This window comes from Sphaeramia orbicularis, chromosome 7 (genome assembly GCF_902148855.1).
Source record: "Sphaeramia orbicularis chromosome 7, fSphaOr1.1, whole genome shotgun sequence".
Classification (NCBI taxonomy): domain Eukaryota; kingdom Metazoa; phylum Chordata; class Actinopteri; order Kurtiformes; family Apogonidae; genus Sphaeramia; species Sphaeramia orbicularis.
The window spans coordinates 15,824,909-15,847,770 of NC_043963.1; the positions used below are offsets into that span (position 1 = coordinate 15,824,909).

Sequence of the window (22,862 nt, forward strand, 5' to 3'; positions counted from 1 at the left end):
GTCTGCTCAAACACATACAGGCATGCAGATGGCTGTTCATTAATTACAGATGGATGGGGGGAGGGAGTTACTGAGAGTGAGAGACACAGAGAGAGAGAAAAGTAAGAGAGACAGAGGTCATCTAATGGAGCCAGTATTCTTTCTCTCTTTCTGTCCCTGGACAATTACCTCTGTCGGCCCCAGACCTCTTCTGGTGCTCTTAATCAAGGTGCAGGTGTGGGAGTTTTTGTGTGAGTGTCATGGGCATGTGCGTGCGCGATGTGGGGTTCCTGCCATCCTCAGCACTCTCAAGCAGCAATCCGATTAAAGCCCTGCTGCTGCTTGTCCTCTGGGTTATTATCATGAATGAAAACAAGACTAAAACTAGCAGTGAAGATATAAATATGTCAACTGAAATAATAATAAAAAAAAAAAATCAAACATAGACACTACAACTAAACACAACCATAAACAATGCAACAAATAAAAATTGAACTGAACAGGTGAAAAAATTAACTCTTGACTATTTGCTTTCGCTCTTGGCGCCAAATATTGAACTGCTGTTTACAGCAATGATTCTGTAAACCTAATTTGTCATTGGTTCTTTGATCAGACTTTTGAAGATTGTAAACTGATTAAAAAACTAAAACTACTCACTTCCTCAGAATAAGAGTAAAACTAGCTAAAACTCAACTGAAATTAAAAATAAGACTGGAAGAATACAATAAAGGAAAAAATCTATTTCATTCTCAACACTATAAATAACTGTTCTGCAAGGCCGACAAATTCACATGAACAAAAGCCTCAACACACTTAACTCAAACACATACACAGTTTTGTACCTTTTCAAAGTGAGGTTTGTGTGGCCTCTTTGCTGACCTCCAATCATCACCCCGGCTGTTGGCAGCCATTACTTGGGCCCCCTGGGGCCTGGCTGCTCCACACAAAGCCCTGAGAGCTCCGCTTAGACAACAAATCTGTTAAAAGATGACTAATGCTCACTCCAGCTAAGGTTGAGATGCTGACTGATACAGATACACAGAGCTGTGGCTTACATATTCTTGGCATCTTTGTGGATTCAACTGTAGTCATATTATTGCAAACCTGCCCCAAATGTTCTCTACGCTCCTACAGGGCCATTGGAAGCCTTAGGTCCAATTAAAAACAGTCTCTCAGTTTTCAAATAGATCTCAGTCTACACCAGCAGGTTCGCGTGCTTGAACCATGACCTGCGAATATCCTCAGCCAATGGAAACACTTGTTTGGGTGCACTGACCTCTGAGAGAAATCCCCCATGGAGGCAACCATTATTATTGGTAGTGGAAAAAAAAAAAAACAGTGAGGAAAACACAGATTATATATTACTGGACAAGACAGTCTGAACGAAAGCTGAGAGACATTCACTATTTTTAAGCAGCACAGCATGCTGGGAAAATCGACTTCAAATTCGCAAATTTTAAACCAAATCAACCATAATGATAGATCTATTGTCATTAAAGACAGATCTGTTGAGTGAAATGCTTTGAGTAAACATAGTCAAAAGAAAATGCAGTGTAGGATGAAAAATAAAAATCAATTGTGTGCAAGCCTATATGCAACAAATCGGTGTCCTACTGCTGAGAAAACAAGCATCACTTCACTAAGCTGACCAAGCCTGATGAATCAGCCATTCTCAGTAGCAAATTAAAAACTAATTTCTCTCTTTATTCAGCAAAAGGGGGCAATTTGGCCACATTAGGCTGCAAAAAAAATCAATTGAAAACTGGTGAAGGTCCCTTTCATTAAATCAATTAAGCACATCGAAAAACATCTTTATTTCCATTACAAGCATTATTAGACTGCTAGTGGATTGCAAAGTTGGTTCATATTCAAAGCTGATTCTCAGAGGAATTGTTATTTTTCCACATGACCCTAACACAGTAAAAAAAAAGCAATATTTCAACTACTTTAAAATCAAGCTGTATTTCACTGGAACTCTTACTCTTGGCACAGCATAATGGCCCTGATTTTTTTTTTTTCTGGCATGTCTGCTCACTTGAACGACAGAGCTATGGTTGGCAGCGAGTGACAGAGGAATGGATGGCAGGGTTAGTGTTGAACCACAGGACAGTTTGAGGACTTTGGCACATGGAGAGGACAGAGAGGAAGTAAAAACGACTCACCAGCTTGAAATCCTGAATGCTACAAATGAAGTAGGGAGTGTTGGGCCGTCGACTCTCAATGTACACACAATCTGTAAATAAGAGAATAAAAAAGAGGGAGTTAGAAAGATGTTCACACTTCCCAAACATTCACGTTTGTATGCAGCCAGACTTGGTAATATACTATTTTGTGTGCTGTTACCTCTGCTGAAAAGACATTTTTTCTCCTTGAGTCAAATTCAATTGGAATGCGAGTAATAGGATTAAGGACTTTTGGAGCGCTACAAGGTTGCCTTTCCAAAGCAAACATTACGCCCAAGGGGAATTATGTTATTGTTCCACTCCATTTATACACCAGTGAGCAATACTGTCTTTAACCCCCCCCCCCCCCACCATCATCACTGTAACCCACTGCTACAAAATGACACCTTCTGTTGTTGTAGTCATATATGTTTAGCCAGCTTTGGTTAGTGCTGAAATTCAAAAAAATAAATAAATAAAAAAATCCCCCCTCAGTCCTCTAATTAAGGTTTTAAATCTCTGCCAAATTACGTAACCATGTGTAAAAACGGCCTGCTCACATTGTGTGTGAGGAGGTGGCCCTGGCCGGCTGTGCTGTTAAATTGAATGTGACTGGTGGTATGGCCAGGTCGTGAACCCTCATCTCCTTAACAAAAACATTCACGCTGCAGAGGACAAAAAACACACAAGCACCTCGGCCGAGAGGAGGAGGAGGAGAAGGAGGAGGAGGCAGGGGACGAAGTGCACATGGCTAATGGTTACTGTTAAGCCTGCCTCAGCACTTCTGACAAAAAGGCATGGGTGAGATTTATTATAAAAACAGAGATTTAAATTCATAAAAGACAAATTAGCATAATAGTCTTCAATTTGTCTTGAAAGTTGAAAAAATAAAAATAGAAGTGAGAAAATTCTAATATTTAAATAAAGATACAAATGAAATGGAAATGAAATAAAAACTAAAATCAGCTGTATCCCTCAATATTAATGATTCAGAGTCTAGAAGAATTGAATGGATTGCACGGATAGGAGACTTTTAATTAGCAAGCATCTAAAACTTAAAATAAAACTACTCGAGCATTCATAAAACTAAACTGAACGCCTTTGTGAAACACAAATCCATCAGCGTTCAAATCAAGTAAATACATTTGTTATAGATATTAACCTGTAAAAGATTAGCTAGCTGAACGGGCAAAGCGTTTGATTGATTAAAAATCCGATCATACTCGGTGAAACCTGGCCTCGTCAAATGGTTTTCTAAGTGGGTCTATTTATACGGCACAAACTATTTAACTGCTCCGGGATTAGTGTGGGGCTGTTTTGCCGTCGTTTGGTGCACCAGAGCATAGCATCCTTGCTAACATTAGTGCGCACAAAGCCATAAAGACAGAAAACCACTCTGCACCAAGATAGCAGCCCCTTTGAAGTAAAAAAAAAAAAAAAAAAAAAGCCACCATATGTGGGATTTACACTGACAACACAAACCGCTGGTGCTCATTTCACCAAAACACATGCTGAGCTGTGGTGTGCAAAGAGGACTACAGCACACTTTCCCTGACAAAAGATGTGCGGCTACCTTTTCAGTGACTGACAGTGGCATCATCTGTTATTTATTTGTTTGTGTCAACAGAGTTATCGATCTGGCTGTGGTTTATCTTACCGCTTGCAGAGGAAAAGAGAGGTAGCAAAGATATTAAATGGCTCTGACACCCAAGATACCATTTGTAGAGGGTGCTGGTGTGTATGAGTGTGGCTGTGACATCATGGGCTTTGTTTTTTGAGAGGCTGTGTGTGTGCATGTGTGTGTAACCCCAGGGTGGGCTTGTTATCTGCTGTGGGCTGAATGAGCTGTTCTAAGGGGAAGGGTGAGGAGTGGGGGGAGTTTATCGCCCTTGCTGACTCTGAGTGACGCATTATATCTCTCTCACTACTGCCCTCTTCTCGCTTTTCCCCTCTCCCTCCTTTTCTCCCTCCTCTACACCATCCCTGGAAGTCATTTACAAGATAACATGAATGAAAATATCCATCAGCGCTATTGTGTGATCTGTGAGCGACACAATGTGTGTGCGCGCGTTGAGAGAGCGAGGCAGAGCGAGCAGAGGAGGAGTGAACAGGAGGGAGGGGAGTGGGGGGAGGGCAGAGAACAAAGGAGACTAATCTGAATGAGATGACATGTTTCAGAGGAGTCAAATCGGGGGAATTAGGGTTTAGTGTCCCTTCACCTCGTCGGCACATTCATTTAGAGAGGCCAGATCTCCTTGTCTGCACCCCACAGCACATCAACAGGCATAAAGAACAGACAGCAAGAGTGAAAAGGATAGGTGGTGGAAAAAAAAAAGGAGACAGGGATCTAGTTTAATCATTCACAGACAGCAAGCGAGTCTATTCTTCGAACGTCAAAAGCGCATTTTGAATTCATTCCTGGGCACTAAAAGTCTACTCCCTCAAGGGCATTTCTCTGAAAGTGACTACAACACGAATCTCAATGAATGTGAAAGTTAAAAACTGAGTTCCAGACTGCGCAGTGGAGCAGCCTGGGTGGGGTAGATCAGCAGGCTTTGGAACGGGCCACACAGTTCCTCCAGGGTCTGCCTGGCTTGTTAAACATTCCTGCCATTTTGTGTGTTGGGAAGTGGGTCTCCTCGCTCAAGTGGAGGAGTGGAAGGGGAGGGACAAGGGGTTTAGTCGTGGCAGGGGTCTTCAGTGGGGGATGGGTGGGTGTTTTAAAGTTGAAGTGCATGAGAGTTGTCAGTTTTTATTTTCATTTAGCCTTTCAGTTTGGTTTGTGACTTCCACTTAGTTTTAATAGTGATAAGTAGTTTAGTTCTTTTGTGGAATTGACAGGTTTTAGTTTTTTAAATTTAGCCTTAACATTCATAGTGTTTAAGCTGTTGTGAGAAAAAATACTGATTTACAGAAGTATGAAAGAATGCATCATATCAAAAACAATTTACAAAACCATTGTTTATTAAAACATGCTTCACCTAGGTTTGTGGAAGGGGTTTCATAAGGGCTGCGAGAGTTTTTTTTTTTGTTAAAAAATTTGCATTTGTATAATTTTAAAACTATACTGTTACACAGTATAAAGAGTAAAGAGCTGAAAGAAACAAATCTGCTTCCTGATGAAGTCAACACAGAATTCCAATTTGACGGATAAAAAGACATACTTCACTTTAAAATGGCTACAAAAGACAAAACAACAAACATTGTCTTTTCTGGCTAATACAGTACCTTTTCTCTCCGGAGGGGTAGAGAAATATCTGTGTTTTTCCAGTTTTACAGCTTAGATGCTGCACCAACTGTCTCATAATGGTAAGGAAAACTTTGTAACATTAGGGACTAGCCTGTTACTGACTCACTTTTGTAGAAAGTGGCACTGCAACAACACAAATCACAAGAGAAAATTTAGCATAGTTCATGAAATTTTAGTTCAGTTAAAATTGTTTTCTTCTAGTTTTTGTATTCATTAAATATAACAACTCGGCAGGATGAATGAATCTAGTTTCCACTGGAAGAGGAAGAGCCACAGCAGGGCTTTTGAGTAAAAAAAAATGCCCTTGCTCCCCCTGCAGCCAAAAGTTTAAGTTCTTTCATTCGTCTCTACCCTGCAATCCAATGTTGACCGCCACGCCACCCAGACAGATAGAGTCAGCGAGCAAAAGTTCAATACTTCGACACGGGGAGATAATCATGAGGCTACTGAGCTCAGCTCCTCAGACCTTCACTGAAACCTGATCGTGGCAGTCACTGTTTCTCCAATTACATTGTCACTGCTGTGTTCAAGCATCGTAATATTCATTATTATAACCTTGCGAGGCGCACACACACACACAAACAGCAATTTTCTCAGCTGTAGCTCATTGTTCAGCCAGCCATTCTTTTACAGCTGCCAAGCATGTCTAATCTAAAACATACCTAGCCTCAGAAAAAATACAGTGTCCTACTCTGCTCTGTATCAAGCAAATAAGACGCTGTTTAATTTACTGCAGAGTTACAGGAGGAGATCATGTGAGCCTAGCTTTCATTTTAAGTGCCAGCAACAAAGGAAAAGTCACATTGTGAACACAGACATATACAGCAGTGTTTTGTAAACAGTGATAGGGGGCGGTTGGTGTTGTGGAATTAGATGAGCAAAACACAGAAGGAATATGTGCATATTCTGGATGCATGGAGGCTTATTAAATTGAGAGGAGTGTTTGTTTAAGCCAAGCTTGCAGGTGGTGAGTGCTAGCCATGAGGCAGGACGCACCTGCATTGTTAAAAGTGGTGCTCGGCTCAAACTGGCAGTGCACACAGGCACAAAAGGCACACATAAACAGCAGAGTAGTGCAAGGCTTTAAGAAAGCTACCCCCCCTTGAGTGTACTGATCCGAAAATTAAATAGCACAAGGAATGCAATAATGGAACCACAGGGGTGTGAGGGGACTGGAGGGCCAAAAAAGACAGAGTGCTTTGGAGAAAGAGGGAGAGCAGAGTTATTAGTGATCCACCACTGGCTGCAGAGCCTCAGTGAGAGGGAGAAAACGAAAGAGACCAGCTGATGACCATGGCTGTCTTGTGCCACTTCCTGCTGGGATGTCCCTGAGGGAGTGAAGGGTCTCGGACACTAGACTCCTCCCCAGCTTTCCTTCCTCTCTCCTCACCCACTAGCCCAACAGCTCTCCCTTCTTCTCACTGGAAAGCAGTGGGAAATACCTGGCAAGCGATACCATCAGCTCTCTACAATAGGGCAGGCCTACAGCTGACTGAGCTCCTAGGGGAGAACAGAGGCTCTTTGACAACACCACCACCCCCCCCCCCTCCTCTCCCTTCCCCTCCTTTCCCTTTCGGCTAGCCCACGCTTTCTCATTTAGCAGTCGGCAGGTGGTTGGATTTCACTAAAAAGCCCTTTTCCCAGAGTCTCTAGCGTGGGGAGAGATGGGAGAGGAGAGAGGACTTTTTAAAAATAGATCTGTTCAGTTAGCGACAGGCTACAGATTCACACTGCTATGTTTCAATATGAGATGACTCCAAGGGCTTGTCCCTCATGTTAGCCTGAGTAGAAACAGAAAACTGATCGACAACCAGCCTTTGTAGCTGAGGGGATGTGCTATGCAAATGGAGCTACAGCCTAGGGTGTCTTGGCTCTAAAACAACCAGCACAGTGCTTACTAAACCACTTTATAGTGGCCTCTGGAAAGGCTCCATGGAGTGATTCAGATGTATTGTGATATTGTTAAGCCTTACTTACTTTCTAGTGAGTTAAATGTCAGCTTTAAATTACATAGAAATTAATACATTTGCAACAAATTTTTACCTTGTATACTTGTTATTGAATTTTTACTGCAAAGTTGCAATGTTTGCATTTGTGTTGTAATGTTGGATTTGTTTCAACTGACCAGATTAAGACAGAACTATTAATCATTTGCAATAGTCCAGTTCTAAAATATTTACACTGGCTTCCAGTTCGTCACAGAATACATTTTAAAGTGTTTTTACCAGAATTAATCTCTGGTATGTTTAAAGAATGTAAACCAAAGAATATAAACTAAATATGGCTTGTGGATCTTTTGGTCAGCAGAGCCCAGACCTAACATGGTGAAGCAGCATTTAGCTTTTATACTGCATGCAAGTGAAACAAACTGATGGATGTTAAGCTTTTAATGCCAGGTTAAAAACTTCTCTTTCCTGTGCATATGATTGACCTCCAAAAACCTGTATTCTTACTGCACTTACTCTTGAACTATTTTACTCTGCCACTACTAATTTATGTACTTTCTTTGTAAATTACATCACTTTCTGATTTTATAACAGTAAAGAGCATTGATTTGCTTTTGTACTGTGTGCTATATAATATACTACTCTTTCCTGGTAACTAGGCATCTGTAAGCTCCCTACCAAGATGAAGCAAAATTACAGCTTTTAAATTCATGAAAGAAAAGCTAAAGCCCTTGAAAGCACAAAGGACATGGTTTGGTCGTGTGACTGCCAACAGTTGGTCCTGAGTTTGAAGAGAGGGAAGAGGGAGGGCTGGTTATCCAGCGCTACGTGTGTGTCAGACATTCTCCTGCTGCACAGCTTACTGTGTGTGCACATGACACATACAGAGACACACCACACATTCCCCAGGGTTCTGTGGTGGCTGCGGCAAGAAGCGCCAGCTGTCCACACCAACAACTCCCTAGCACTCACATATACAAGGTATTTTTCTGAGACTGGCCTGCAATCTATCTGTATTATACTCTCGCCAACACTACACTCACTCCACATACCTATACGTTTCCGTGAATAAAGTGACCACAAGAAATCAAATCTTATCCTTCCCTCTCTCACCCGCCCAGTGATGATACGGTGTCTGAAACTCAGTGGGCTAGCAGTGGCAGCCATGTTGTATGACATACAGGGAGGTGGAGGGGCAGACGGAGTGGGGGGTGGTGGTTTCTATTAGCTTTCTCCATTTTAAAACGGACCAGCCAGTCAGTCAGTTATAGGAAGGAAGCAGACATGCTATGGCAGCAAGCCACCTGCAGCACCTAACAGAGCCCGGCTGCATTGGAAAAGGGATGAGCAGGGTGGAGAGGGCTGTGTGTTAGACTGAAGCCCTTTTTACACAGCGATCCCGCTATATTGCAGTTAGGACCCCTCATTATGCCAGCTTTGTCTGTTTACACTGAACTAAACAAAGTCGTCATAATGCTGCCCTAGTGTGTGACTTCAAATAGAGCGCTGGTGTTCCAGAATCAGAGGCAAGACACACACTAGACTAACACATGAGAAAGAAATAAGAGGATACCAGCGTTACTTCAAAAATGTCTCTTTTAGGCTGTAGTTATGGGACTTCAAGCGATATTTGACTGTGATAAAAGTCAATTTGTTTCAGTCAGCTGTGTAGTTTTACTGCGTTATGGATAACACCAATGTTTAGATGCAGGTATATACAATAACTAAGCTTTTTTCAAAGCAAAGACAATATTTACAAAGTGTACTGACTAGGCTTTCCTTTAGTGTTAACTGCCTAATGCCTGATTTTTTTTATTAGGTTCGTGAAATGCTGTTTCAACTTTCAGCAATAGTGATTGCAGCTCAAAACTAAGAAAAAAAAATGCAGGCCCTTTGGAAAAAAAAAAAAAAAAACAAGTTTCAATACATCTAAAGGCCTATTTCAACCACAAAATTTGAGTTGTCTACTGTCCATTCAGTTTTTGGAAAAGGACTGCCTTTTTCCACATCAAGAGCTGTCGCTGACACGGACGTCAATTCAGAACAGCCCTTCAATTCCATGTTTGTATGTTTTATACAGAACACCTTGGCAAATAAAAGGCAGAATATTCTCACCTTGAAAAGGCTGTGTAACAGCAGAGATGGAGACCATGTCTAGGAAAATCACTTCTTGTACATGTGCTTGTGTGTGCGTGTGTGTTAATATGAGCGTGTTCACAAATACTGGTTATCAGTGTTCTATGTATGTGTGAGTCTCCATGCTACTAGGGTGTCTCCTATTGATCCCCCTATGGCAGTGTGTATAATCTCCAGAGAGAGGATCTATAATCTAAGGTGGGGGGGTGAATGAGTGTAGAGAACAGGCTCTGGAGGTGTCTGGCTGGGCCTGGGGAAGTAGTGAGAGCTCAGCCACAGGGCACAGATCGATTTGGCATGTCTGCTTGCACTGCATCAGGCTGTTCAGTCCGCCAGCCGACCATACAAATGGCCTGGGACACAGTTCTCTGGCCACCAGCACAGACACACTCCTCTATCCCTTTTTAAACAGCAACAGAGCTAGAGTTAGCTGCAGGCCCACCTATTGGCCAATTGCACTTCTCCATCTACCCTTCCCCATCCAATCGATGCACACTAAGCCGCCTGAACTCATCTTCAAGGGATAGAAAGGCTAAGCAGAGAGATTTGAGTGTGGCTGCAGAATGGGAAGGTGCAGATAGTTTTCAATACTAGCTTACCTGATATTTCTTATGTGATGACATGGCCTGTGTGTCTGAAAACCTCAGTGTGACAAAAGCAATCAAATAGTATTTTGGTTTACAATTTCTCTCAATTTCAAAATCAATCTGTATTGGTCTCTATCCCTATTCCCTTCCCTCATGTCTGGGATGGTGTAAATCCCTCTCCTAGGGTGGTCAGTTTTACATATTGTGTGTCACTAGACGGGTATAAAGGGATTTAACATTTAGTAAAGCATAATCCATTGCGGGCTTTGTGCCTGCCTAAGCTGCATACATCAAATCTGATTGCAAGAAGGCTGCTACCATTGACCAAGCAGAAGGAGGAATACACTCTATGTAGACACACACAGGGCTTATCACTTGAACAATAACCAGAGAAGACAGCAGGAGGTCAGCTGCTGAGGTGGAGGATCTTCCATGTTGACAATGGGAGGTAAATTATATACTAGTGTACCAAAGCTATGGCCAATCCTAACTCATCCCTGATCCAGACCAATCTAACAGCTCTAGTCTACACCGAGGAAGCAGGTTGTGACACTCTAGAGCTGTCAAACTAATTGAAGAGGAAGACAGGAAACATAAATATTCCCCATCAAGCAGACACCAGCTCTGCTGTTCGCTCAGATGTAGAAATATAAACATTCGACAGGGCTAATCCACTGAGACTTTGTTTATATGCCTTTTGAATGTTTCATTGATGTGACTGACTGCTTACATTAAAAAAAAAAAAAAAAAGATACACTCACTCCCTCCCCCCTTCTCCGCATGGTTGACTATGAGACAAAGCGCTGGTGCTCTCTCTATTAAACAAGCAATGCAGAGCAAAAAAAGGCTTCAATGGAGTCCGTTGCAGAGTGTTAGGAGAGACAGAAATAGAGAGTGAGCGACAACAAGGCTTTGGTTCCCTGTGACTGCTTGCTTGAGGAACTCCGCTGATACGAGTGCAGAGATAATTTAGCCAACAACATTAAGCAGCTAGATGGAAAGTGTAGAGTGTGGAGGTCTGGCTGTTTCACTGCACCTAGCTCAAGTGTGAATATTAGGAATTAAGGGGCGAAACATGAGGGTTGGGTGTTTTGTGTGGGGGTAGACAGTTACACAAAAAGATAACCTAACACACTGGCTATAATTTCCTATACCATCCCATTAAATATCCAAGCAATGTGGTCCGCCACCTCCCAACTACTTGACCTTTTGCTTGCTGAGTAAAAAGACATGGCGGCAATGATTTAGGTTCAAGGAGATTGCAGTGAGCAGGAGAAGAGAGAGAAAGAGAGGGAGAGAGAGAGAGGGGAGACTGCACATACACATTCAACTAGCGAGCCTGGCTTCCTTCCGACAGCGAGTGTTGACATTCCCACTTCTAGTACAACCAATTTATAAACAGTAGGTGAAAGAGAGGCCATGTTTACAGCCGCGGAAAAGGTTGGTTCTCTTTTTAGCCTCATTCATCCGACATAATAAAGACATTGCACCACAGCTCAAAACGTCTCTCTAAGAAACTGGAGTATCTCTTTGGCCCCAGAGGAGATAGCATACTTTTAGTGAGTCAGGTGGTGTTGGGATGAAATCATTATCATGGCTGTCGTCACTATCACATCATCTAGTGAAGCACCACTTTGCTTTATTGACTTAAAGCAAAACACAAAGCGCAGAGTGGGTCAACTTGGAATTGATTATATGATGCATCGGCTTCTAGCCTCAGGGAGTACTTTTGCTTTTAGAGAGGTGCCAATTTGGAGACTCTGCAATCCCTCAGCAGCTCATTGCAAGAGAATAATTCGAGAGAAGTCATAATTATTACTCTTTCAATGATAAATGACCTGGTTTCAATTATCTTTAGACCAGAAAAATTAACAGACTTATTCTTTCTACTGCAGTTAGAGACCATGCTCCAAAACTGAACTGGGGTGGTTGACTTATTATCTGCCAGCATGATTATTGAGTGTGATATTGGGCATTTCTATGATCAATGGTTCATTGGTTTTTAGCCAGTATCTGAAGCAATGTCCTATCCATTTACTTAGTCAGTAACATATTTATAATCTGACCAATTCAATGTAAAAAGCCTCATAAAATATGGCTGAAATATAACTGAAGTGTACTTTGTGATGGTTAGTCAAGGCCTTACCTCCAGGTCTGTAAACAACATCATCTTCTGTGATGAAGGATGTGATTTCTCCATTCTCTGTGCGCTCATAGCGTGACTTCTTCTTAGGGGTTTTCTTCTTTCCCTTCTTGCCAGCCTCCTCGGCTGTGCCACTGCCTCCACCTGTGCTGCCGTTATCATTGTCCTCATCCTCGCTGTGCTCGCTCTCTGCATAGTTCTTGGCCCCACCCTCCAACGTACAACTGCGTCGGGGCCTTGAGCTTTCACTTTCTCGGTCCCCCCGGTCCCCGTCCTGCCGACGGGACTTACCGACCTCTCTCTTGTCCCGGTCTCTGTCTCTATCCCTGTCCCGCTCTTTCTCCCTCTCCTTCTCTTTGTCGGCCGTCATGATCCGCCACGTGCCTTCCTCAGTCCTCTCACGGCTGGGCCTCCGTGAAAGGTAGACTGTGAGCCTGGGCTTCAGTCTTCTGAATTTACCAGTCAAATCCAGGGAAAATTTGGCCACACCAACAACCCCAGTGTTTCAGAAAAGCTGTGGACAAAAGAAGAATGACAATTAGCATAAGCCTACATTAATGACCGTTACATTTTCTGTACAGACGTTACATTTCAGCGCTGAAAAATCTGATGTTTTTTTCTTGGAAATCAGGCAGCCGTGCTGACTCTTCTCAACATCACAGCAATTGTTGGCAATCCCCTCCACAGCCATGTATACTCTGGAGAGCACTGAGTAGCTTTATCAAAGGAAAAGAGCCTTCTAGCTTCCTGCTCAAACATATTTCCTCTTTTCCACAGAGGCAATGAAACAGATTTACAAAGGGCAAAGGAATGGGTAAAAATAAAATGTAAAAAGGCAAGTGTGAATTTGTAACGCAATAAGCTAAAGGGAAGTTTTAACAGTATAAGCACAAAAAGTGGTGCTGCATTGAGACTATAAGGCTTGTAGCCAACAAAATTCTTTAGAGGTAATGTATCCAGGGGCTTTTCAGCACATTTCACTGCTTGACGTTTGTTGAGGCACAGGATAAAACTCTGTGACAGAGTTAACTGGCTAGCCTCTCTGAAGGCCATCTGTGATGACACCAGGCTCAATTTTACTCATCTGTGTGTATGTGTGTGGTTATGTGCGTGTACTCTGGCTTACTTTACTGGACTTCACCCCATCCCTCCCCTCTGCCCCGGCTGACAGTCACCACTGTGTTAATGTGAAGTGACAGCTCTGGAGGGAAGAACACAGCAATCCACTGGGTAGGAAAAGAGAGCAGAGTGGCTGAGCCAGTCATTTGCCATGCCCGGTCCACTGCCATTTTCAGCGATCGTCATTCATTCAAAAACAAGCCGTCTACTACTTTCTCTGGTCATAATGAAATCCTCCATAAACAGAGAAGTGGGCAAAGCTGAGCAGCAAGCTGTCTGTACTACACTGGCCCTACACACTGCGTCTACAAAGGAGGCTTCTCATTTACTGCCAGTGTTTGCCCCCTCCACCCCCACTGCAACAAATTAACTAGAAATAGTTATTACAGCCCCCAGAGGGAGCAAACCAGGCAATCAGCACCCGCGTTACCATGGTTGTGATAGCAGGGTGGGAGAGAGAGCGGAAAATAGAGGAAAGGATAGAGATAGAGATAGAGGCAGGTAAAGAGAAACCAGCTTCAAGCAAAATGGGCTGCAAGTGGACGCCAGTTTATTGACAGCACTAGTTAGAAAGTGAGGTCAAGAATAGAAAGGCGGAAGAAGAGCTTTGGCACACACACATATACACGTACAATGAAGTGCATTTGACAACGGCGCTCCTCAACAGCGGGTGCTGTCATCTCGTGAGCAGACACCAACTGACAGGGCAGCTGCTCTTGTCGTCGGCTTCAACACAAACACCGGGCCTGATTAAACCACAGCCTCGTCACAGCCCCATTAATCACCTAATGATGAGTTACCACGGCGACCACTGGGCTGCCAGAAAATACACAACAAGAACACACTGATGCACACACAAAGCTCCAGGGCTTGGTAGATGTCTAACGCGCATGTGCATATGAGGACATACGCCCACCATAAAAACACACCTCTGACAGACACACTAACTGAGCCCCCTTCTGTGTCCACATCCAGTAGCAAGGCATGGAAGTGTGAAGAACATAAAAACATCGATGAAGGTACCATTTGATACCACCACTCTAATCCTATGGGCTGCCACAATCTGTGTATGAGCTAAGCACCTCTTCTCTGCTCTAATCAGTAACATAAGCCTCTTCCATCGAGGACTCTAAACTGTTTTAAATGGAGGGCTGGCCTGTTCTGCTTTGATGTTGTGGGCTGCACAAGCCTCTTTAAGTATCTTTACAATCTAGGTGCTATTAGCTTACATCTGGATACACTTTATACAACTGCCCCAGTCCAAAATGTTCATCTTCAATCACTGCCTTGACATTAGAATAACCTTATGGATTAAATCTCAAAGAAGAAAAATCTTCAAACAAAAAATATGTCATTTCTGCGGATAGGGGTCTCTCATCAAGATAATAAAAAACATATCATTAAATCATTGGTGTTTACCAATGCAAATCGATCATGAAGTGTATTAAAATTTTCTTCACATCACATTAAGCAACATATTCCTGTTATGCAATTTGATACCAATTCAGTTCAAGCACTCTACTAACACTGGTAAAGGAGATATGAGGGTATTAATAGGTAACCAAATAAATACATTTACACATTTTTCTGAATTTGAACATTTACATAATGTAAGTTAATGAGGCAAGAAAAATAAATAACATAGTCCAAGTCATTTATAGATATTTTAGTGCTGAAATGCTTTAAGACATGTGTGGTCATATTTAATTTGGTAAAATTACAGGTGAATTTTAATAGTAACAAAAAGGATTAAGTGTCCACTTGAACAGCTGCAGTTGGCGTCTGACGCAGAATAAAGAGCAATTTGAAGATGAAGAAATTAAGTGAGCAAAAAGGGTATGAGTCAGTGTGAAGTGAAGTAGTAACACCGCGGCAATAAAAAGTCATAATGTAGTGATGGCTGAGAGGGAAGAGGGAAGCAGAAAGAGAAAGCGAGACTGAGACGGAAAGCTAGAGAGAAGGCTCTCCACCCACTACCTGGGAAACAAAGTGCTTAGTAGAGAGCGGTGCTGGCTGCCTGGCCGATGAATAACGTTGTGAGGGGGCAGGTGAAGCTTGGAGCTATTACACATCAATCACTAGGCCAGGACCCTTTGAAAGATACCAGCTGTCTTAATGGAAAAGAGAAGGAGGGGGCAGCGGCTGAAGAGGGGTTGAGGGGGTCCCAGCCAACGGCACCTAATCCACCATTTACATTACTGCAAAGGAGTCAAGGGCTAGCAGCCAGCAGGGACCAGCTCAAATACATTTCTCTTTTTCTGTGCCTGTTTAAATGAGACCTCTGGCCTGAAAAACCACACAGTTTGTGGCTTGATTAACACATCATCCCCCACAATGGCCACACAGCAGGTTTCCGTTACTAAACACAGCTTTTTTTTTTTTTCTTTTGCTCCCTCTCTGTGTGCAGAAACAGGCTTTTTAAAAGCCATGTTTTATTCATTCCAATCACTCCCACATTTGCCTAAACCCATGCTCATATCTGCAGTTTTAAACAAAACCTGTCAAAGAATAAACATCCAAATTATCACGGTTTGCTTTCAGTACCTATACAGCTAGATCAAGCTCAAGGGCTGCTTTTTTTCATTGCTCTAAATTTTAATTGATTATATTGGCTTAGAAATATGAAAGATCTGGACATTTATTCAACACCACATTTTACATAAGAAATTAAAAAAAGAAACCAGATATTTCTACATTTAAATGCAAAGTAGAATCTAACAACAATATACCCGGCACAGTGATCCACTCAGTTTTGGGAGTGAGAGTACAAAGTCATTCATGGCATATTCAATTGGAGAATTATGAAGTAGCAAAATGTGATTGGCAAGGATTTAGGGCCGGCTTTGCAGAGGGATTGAATGAAATACTCGCATGAATACAGATTAGAGGAGAACAATGTTAGCATGAATATACACAGGGTTATTAACAATGAGGGCAACTCAAATTGATCCGAATAAACCAGCCAGATCCTCAGCAGTGCATGGATCCTAGCTGTGGTGATGTTGAGCTGCAGTGGGTTTTCGTCAGCTCCAATCCATTACTCTGTGCGATCTAATCTAAGCTGCCATCCAAGCCCCCAAGAAACAACAGCACAATGAAGGGCTCAGCTGGAGGCACAGGGTAGGCCACTTCATAAGGGATTCTCTGTGGTCTCTGCACCCCGCCTGCTTTGTCTTACCTGGTGAAATCATGGCTTGCTTTATTCTCTGAGGCCCTCTCTGTTTTAGTTCACATTGGCAGGGCAAAGACACTTGTCTGCTCCACTTGTTTTTCAATTCACTGATGAGTAACCACATCTTTTTTTTCCCTCTGCTAAAGCTGTGCTCACAAAAGCTCTATTTTTAGCCTGCATCCGGGGTTAGTTTGGTAGGTAAAAGCCATGCTCAAGAAAAGATAGCTTGGGGCTTTCCGACATCAACATTTAAACCTGCCTAGAGACTCTCATGGTAGAAGCAAAGCACTGCTGCAAAGGAACAGATTCTCATACACAATGACACTGTGTGCAACTGTAAACTACCACTGTCTAAAACGATTAACCACGACAGTTTACAAAATCTCTCTGGGCTAACAATTGCTTGCAATACTTGCGTTTTGTAATATAAACTGCTACCCACCAAGTCAAACATATTTTCTTTCCAACAGTCCACAGATACTTTCAACTACAGACAGAAGGATCAGACTCTGTGCTCTGCGGGATCTAAGCCTCTACTCCACCTCTAAAAGAAGGCTAAATCCTCTTCTAGTCCCTGTTTGTGTGCTCTCCATGAGAGCTCAAAATGGCCCTGAGGGGGCCGCTCCTCAACCCAAGATGTCCATTATATAGAGGGTCTGCGAGCAGGACTTCATTTCACAGCCTAATACCAGCTACTTTGAGACAGACTACCTTCTCAGACTGCCACGTTTGTCTGGCTAGAGCAAAGCTGAAGGCCATTTCAGCAGCTCTGACTGCTTCACAAGGCATCATGTTTTGACACGGCTCCTCAGGGAAATGCCAGGGTTGTCCATTGTCACCCTTCCCCTTTCCTCCAAATGAGCCACTCTTGAAAAATGTAATCGTGAGCAGACCAGTAAAGGACCTCTTCCAATGTGTCATTGATAAGAGTAGCAGGAGAATGTGAGGTATGTGCCAGCAGACAGCGCTATCATGAATGTGGCTCTTAATTGAGTTTCCCTGTAGATCGGTGAGTCCCTTTTTCACAGAGTGAATAACGTGCCTGATTCAAAAAGAGATTTCTAGTGTCTTTCACCTCCTGAGACACACTGAAAATTCAATATTTTGGTGTAATGGAAATGTATCCAAAGGTAAAGCGGGGGTCAGGAAGGGTATAAATACACATTGGGGACACATTCAGGTTTGACTAGGAGGCTGCTAAAAATATCTGTTATATATATGTATCTTCAAACATTTATCTCCATAAAATGAAAAAGAGCTCCAGCAGGGGTGAGAAGGAAGGAGTTACATGACATTTTCCCAATCAGATATACGAGGTAAGTCGATTTGCTGTAAAAGAAAAATAACTCCAACCTTCATTTTGTCTCCCTTTTAGACAGAAAGGGCTCTTGAGATTTTATTATTTGAGTATTCAATCATGCACCACTTCCACTGATATTCTGCAATCAAATATCCCCACTCTTCCTCCCAGATCTGCCTATCAGCTTAACAATCCTATCCGTCAGTTCAACTCCGGCTGGTAGTCTAAATGAGTGTAGGAGAGGAGGAAATGTATTCATACGGCTGCCCTACATCCTCCAGCTACTCTAATCACCATGCCACACAGAGCGACGTGCCAACACAGAAGAAAAACTAACATAAATAGATTAGAGTGACAGATAAGACAGCTCGGACGTTTCAGACTGACAGCGGAGGCCGGCAGGGGCACTGAAGGATGTCTTCAAGAACAGCTCCCAAAAACAAAGCCATTAGGGTCAGTACACAAAACCATTCTTTCCCCCTAAATTATTTAACTATGTGGTGGCAAACGTTGCTCTATCCTAGAGCAGATGGTTGGGGGGAGGAGGACAATCACTCCATTCAAAGACTTAATAATGATCTGAGCCAAAAAAACACCTCCATCTCTAGACACCACGGGGTGGTATTACCTCTAATTAGGAAGGGCTTTTATTTCATATGCAAACGTCTTTTTCCTAAAACTCCAAACCTCTATGGCTGCTACAATCATGAAACTTTAGTCCATGTTTAACTGTCAGTCTAATAATTGCAATTAATACTTTAATTGACTTTTTCTCTTCATTTTGTTCCACCTTTACAAAACAAGCAAAATAATAGTTTAATAACACAACCTCATCTCATGGAAAAGAGACATTTATTGGCACAAAATAGTGGGATGTAGGCCTATAAATACAAGATACAATTATGTTCCACTGTTAGTCTTTGTAAACAAAAGCAGCAGAGGGTAGATATGACATTAATAAAAACCTAAGTATAGAAAGGCCATTATTGAAATATACAAAGAAAATGCTGCCAATGACTGAACTCATAATGAACAATGTACAAAAATGTCCTTCGCAGGTGAAACCATGATGGTAATGTCAACAGATTGTGAGTTGAACATTAGCTACAAGTTTTATGCCTCCAGGTAAAGAGATGGTGGTTGGGGTTAATTCTCCACCATAAAAGCACAGACAAACAATGGATGACATCATTAAAAGAGCACTAGTCAGATCTTAAATGGCGGAAAAAATTACACGGGAAGAGTGATGGAAAAGTTTCATTTGGCTATTTTTGTACAGGTGAAAAGGAAATTATTTATTATGCATATCAGCCTTGCTTAGCTCAAGTAATAATGATAGTGGTGTTATGCAATAATTCTAACAGGCACACTATCCAGCACAAAACCATCCATCGTAACTAACTGTTCTTGAAAAGATAAATAAAACAAACATTTTGTCATTGAAGCATAACACCCCTTTAGTTTATTACCCTCTATGCTAATTTCCTAAGGCTCACAACTGGAGTTATAACTGACAAGTCAATGTGCAGGCACCGCAAATAGACACTGTCAGTGAGCGCTCTACAGTTGGAGATTTGTTTGTTCAAGGAAAAGGACAGCTTTAGAGAGCAGTCATCGGGTGAGGTGACGAGGGGAATGGAATATTCAGTGTAGCGTTCAGCCTTGTCATCCACCATCTCAGTCGTGCAGGCCAGTGATTCTAGACAGAAGGGAAAGCACCCTCTGCAGTGCGCATGAGGAGAATAATATGAATCATGAGTCTGTGAGGCCTCTGTGCAGCTAGCCACGGTCCTTAAACTATAGCCACAAACAGGGCTGTGTTGTAAATATTGCCTACTTCTAGATGCATTTCCTTTTTCTCGTCCAGAAAAAAAAAAGAAAAAAAAAAGCTGGGGGAAGTGGACAGAAGTGATGAAAACGCTGCTGGAACAAGAAGGATCTGAGCTCAGGGCTCCCATATCCTCTGAGGACAGCTCATAAAACATGCAGTGGCTGGGACTGGGCCTCTTACAGCAGTGGCATTTTAGTGCACCCTGCCACAAACACACAGGCCACACACACACAGGTAGGCAACAAACGCACACAATTAATTTTAAAGAGTCTGAAGGAGTAAGACCAGCGTGGTTTACTACTTGGACCTCAACACACCCGAAAATACACCTCAGTCACAAAAAGACTACTATTTTCCAAAACCTTAAGCAGCATCTAAGAAGAAAATTGCTTCTGGGAAAACATATATGAATAGACTCTGGATTTTAAGCAGTGAACAGTAGTGATCCACAGATTAATGCAGCCCGTTCGTGAAATGGAGACTTGATCCCTAACTGATAGTGTTCAATGCCTCCAGCAAACACAGGCTGCATATTTTTAATCTTCCCCAACACAACTGCAATATATTGGATTACACATTGTATCCTGAACTGTGGAACAACAAAGCGTCATTAAAAATACCGCTCAACACAACATAACTCAGGCTGGATATATAGGCTTGGTGTCTTTCTAAACCAAAGGTGAACCGAGCTGGCTGAGTGGCTGAGTTGCTGTGAATAAGCCTCAGATATTCATGGAATGTTAATGTTAGGCTTTGACCATGGTAGCCTCACCGACGTCTACTCCTCCTGTTACTGGGCCATTAATGATAATGAAAATACTACTTAGGCCTGTGCCATTCACATACTCTTTAAAGTCAAGAAAAACACTTGTCTGCAATTTATCCTCAAAGCGCTTAATGTTATTTCTGTCGTTACTGGTCTCTTAATCAAAACAATTAAACAAAACATATCACCGTAGTTGCTGTTTTTCCACCTGTATTGCAAATGATGATCTATGTGACAGTCAATAGAAGATAGAAAAGATTTATTCACTTCACATTTGGTGAGTTGACTACTCTAAAGGTAAGCTAGCTGTAACACTACATTATTGTACATATTAACTTCTGGTTGCACATTACAATAAACTAAACTGATATTTAATACATCAATAAATTATTTCTCCACTGGATTACTGTGTTGCAAAACAGCAGGGATATAGTAAAGGAATATGCATTATGACAGAAATACTGTTCATGGTTATGAAATCTCTGTGAAAGTAATTCAGATGCCACTGACACGCAGCTATATAAAATGGAACACTAAGTTCAATACAGTCACAGATATCTGATGTACGTACTAAAGATTTTGGTTTTTAGATATTTTATTGTAAAATCACGAATGCCATGTAATAGTGCTGGAACATTTACTCAATTACAACAATGGGAAAAGACAATTGTTGACTAATCCCATGCTCCCATTGTGTTTAAGCACACCATATGCTGTGTTCATGCATAGGAAATCAGTCTCTTGTGCATGTGCCATCGCTGTCTCTCAGTGGAAATCTAGGAGGGCAGGTTTGTGGAGCTTGTTAAAATAGCTTCCCACTGCATCAGTAAGCTTATAAAAAGCCACTGAGTGCATATTCACTACAGTACGGCATTCATCTATGTGTATACACACGTGTCAATCTAAAATGTGTAGGCCATTGACACACACATGCATGCACGCACACACATACATATATAAACACAAAAAACTGCTACTGCTGCTGAGCAACTGTATTTGCAGTCCAGGTCAGACTATGTGCTCAGCCAATAAATGGCTGGAGTGTAATGTGCCTTGACCTTCTATCTTTCTTTCAGCAGCTCCTTACATATATTGCTGTCTCTCCTCATATATCACTCGGGCAAATGGCGCCCTTCACCCTGCTCCCTCCTGTCCCCTCCTTAAAAGGCTGAGGGGACATCTTTGCCTGCTGTACTCAACTGACAGCATTGGCAGCCTCCTCTCTAAGCACAAGGGGAGGGGGAACAAGGCTCATCGAGGGGAAATGCTGCAATGAATAATTATGTTTCATAACATGCCCCATCCCCCCTCCTTTATTAGCATCAAACAATAATTAATGGGGAACAAGGGCCACTAAAGAGTCTGCTTTTCGCTTTCCAGAACAAGAGGGTCAATATGCCCTTCAACCCTTTCTTTCTGCTCACCGTCAAAGCAGGAGACACCTCATCCCTCTAAAAACTCTTAGCTTATTTATGATGCTAGTTGCTCTGCTGGAGAAAAGGCAGCATTCCTGCTACTCTCAGCAAAACTGGACGGATCACTTTACGCAGCACTTCACTACTCCTATCTCCACACCTCTTCTCAGCACGCCAACCCAACAATTCAATAATGAATATGAAATGCCTCCTAATTGATGTCTATGGGAGTTGCAGCGGCTGAAAATACAGGCTATTGGACATAGGCTTGACTTGATTAAGTTTTTGTTTCACGTCAGAAAAGAATAATCTCTGATCAGCAGTAGCAAAGCCAGTCTTGATCGAATTAGCTTTGCACTAAGAGCTCCATTGATCTTGGCACTCATCTGCACAGATGAGGCCCGGAAAGGCAGCTGGTAATCCAATAGCAGGGATGGGAAGTGCTTCAAGGACTCTGCTGTGTTTACCCACCTATTTCCTACACAGAGAAGCAAGATGTTGGTGTATGCCACTCACTGGACTGATTGGAAGCCACAGGGCCTCAGAAGCTCCAATGAAGTAAAAAAAAAAAAAAAAAAGCCACAGTGTGACAGAAAGTAAGGTACTTGTTAAGCTCAAAGTAATTGCCTCTTGCCACAGCTATCATGTAATGAGTAAACAGGATGAATCAAGTCAGGCTTAAATCAGCATTTAAATGAGCTGTGTGCAAAGGGGCAACTCCCAATACAAGCCTTACTTCATAATTTGGCCAAAAACCTACAAGTGTAAAAGTGTTGAGGTTCAGAAGCCCATAGCCGGAAAGGTTATTTTCAACATATAAAAGTACTATTACTTTATATTACTTCAAAACACAACTCAGTATAAGTTACTTTCTTTACTAATTTTGGTTGCATTAAAATATTGATCCTTATTATGTACATAATTTATGCTCCTCCACAGTTACATCTGACATTAAATAACTATAGCATTAACCAGAATAGCAGGCAGAACAGTAATGTTTCTGGTATGGATGTAGTTAAAACTGGAGTAAACCAAACTGGCTAACATTTGCTAGAC

At 42.1% G+C, this 22,862-nt stretch overlaps 1 protein-coding gene across 5 annotated transcripts in view; it reads right to left on the minus strand.

Annotated features, from left to right (window-relative positions):
* The window catches only part of rerea (arginine-glutamic acid dipeptide (RE) repeats a), a 156,553-nt gene that overhangs the window by 83,362 nt on the left and 50,329 nt on the right, over window positions 1-22,862 (minus strand). For all 5 annotated transcript variants that reach the window (XM_030139585.1, XM_030139584.1, XM_030139586.1 and 2 more), the window contains 2 exons: window positions 12,207-12,717; window positions 2,142-2,212 (listed from right to left, as the gene is read on the minus strand). In XM_030139585.1, the coding sequence (XP_029995445.1) occupies window positions 2,142-2,212; window positions 12,207-12,573 (438 nt within the window). In that variant the 5' untranslated portion in view covers window positions 12,574-12,717. The remainder of the gene's footprint in view (window positions 1-2,141; window positions 2,213-12,206; window positions 12,718-22,862) is intronic.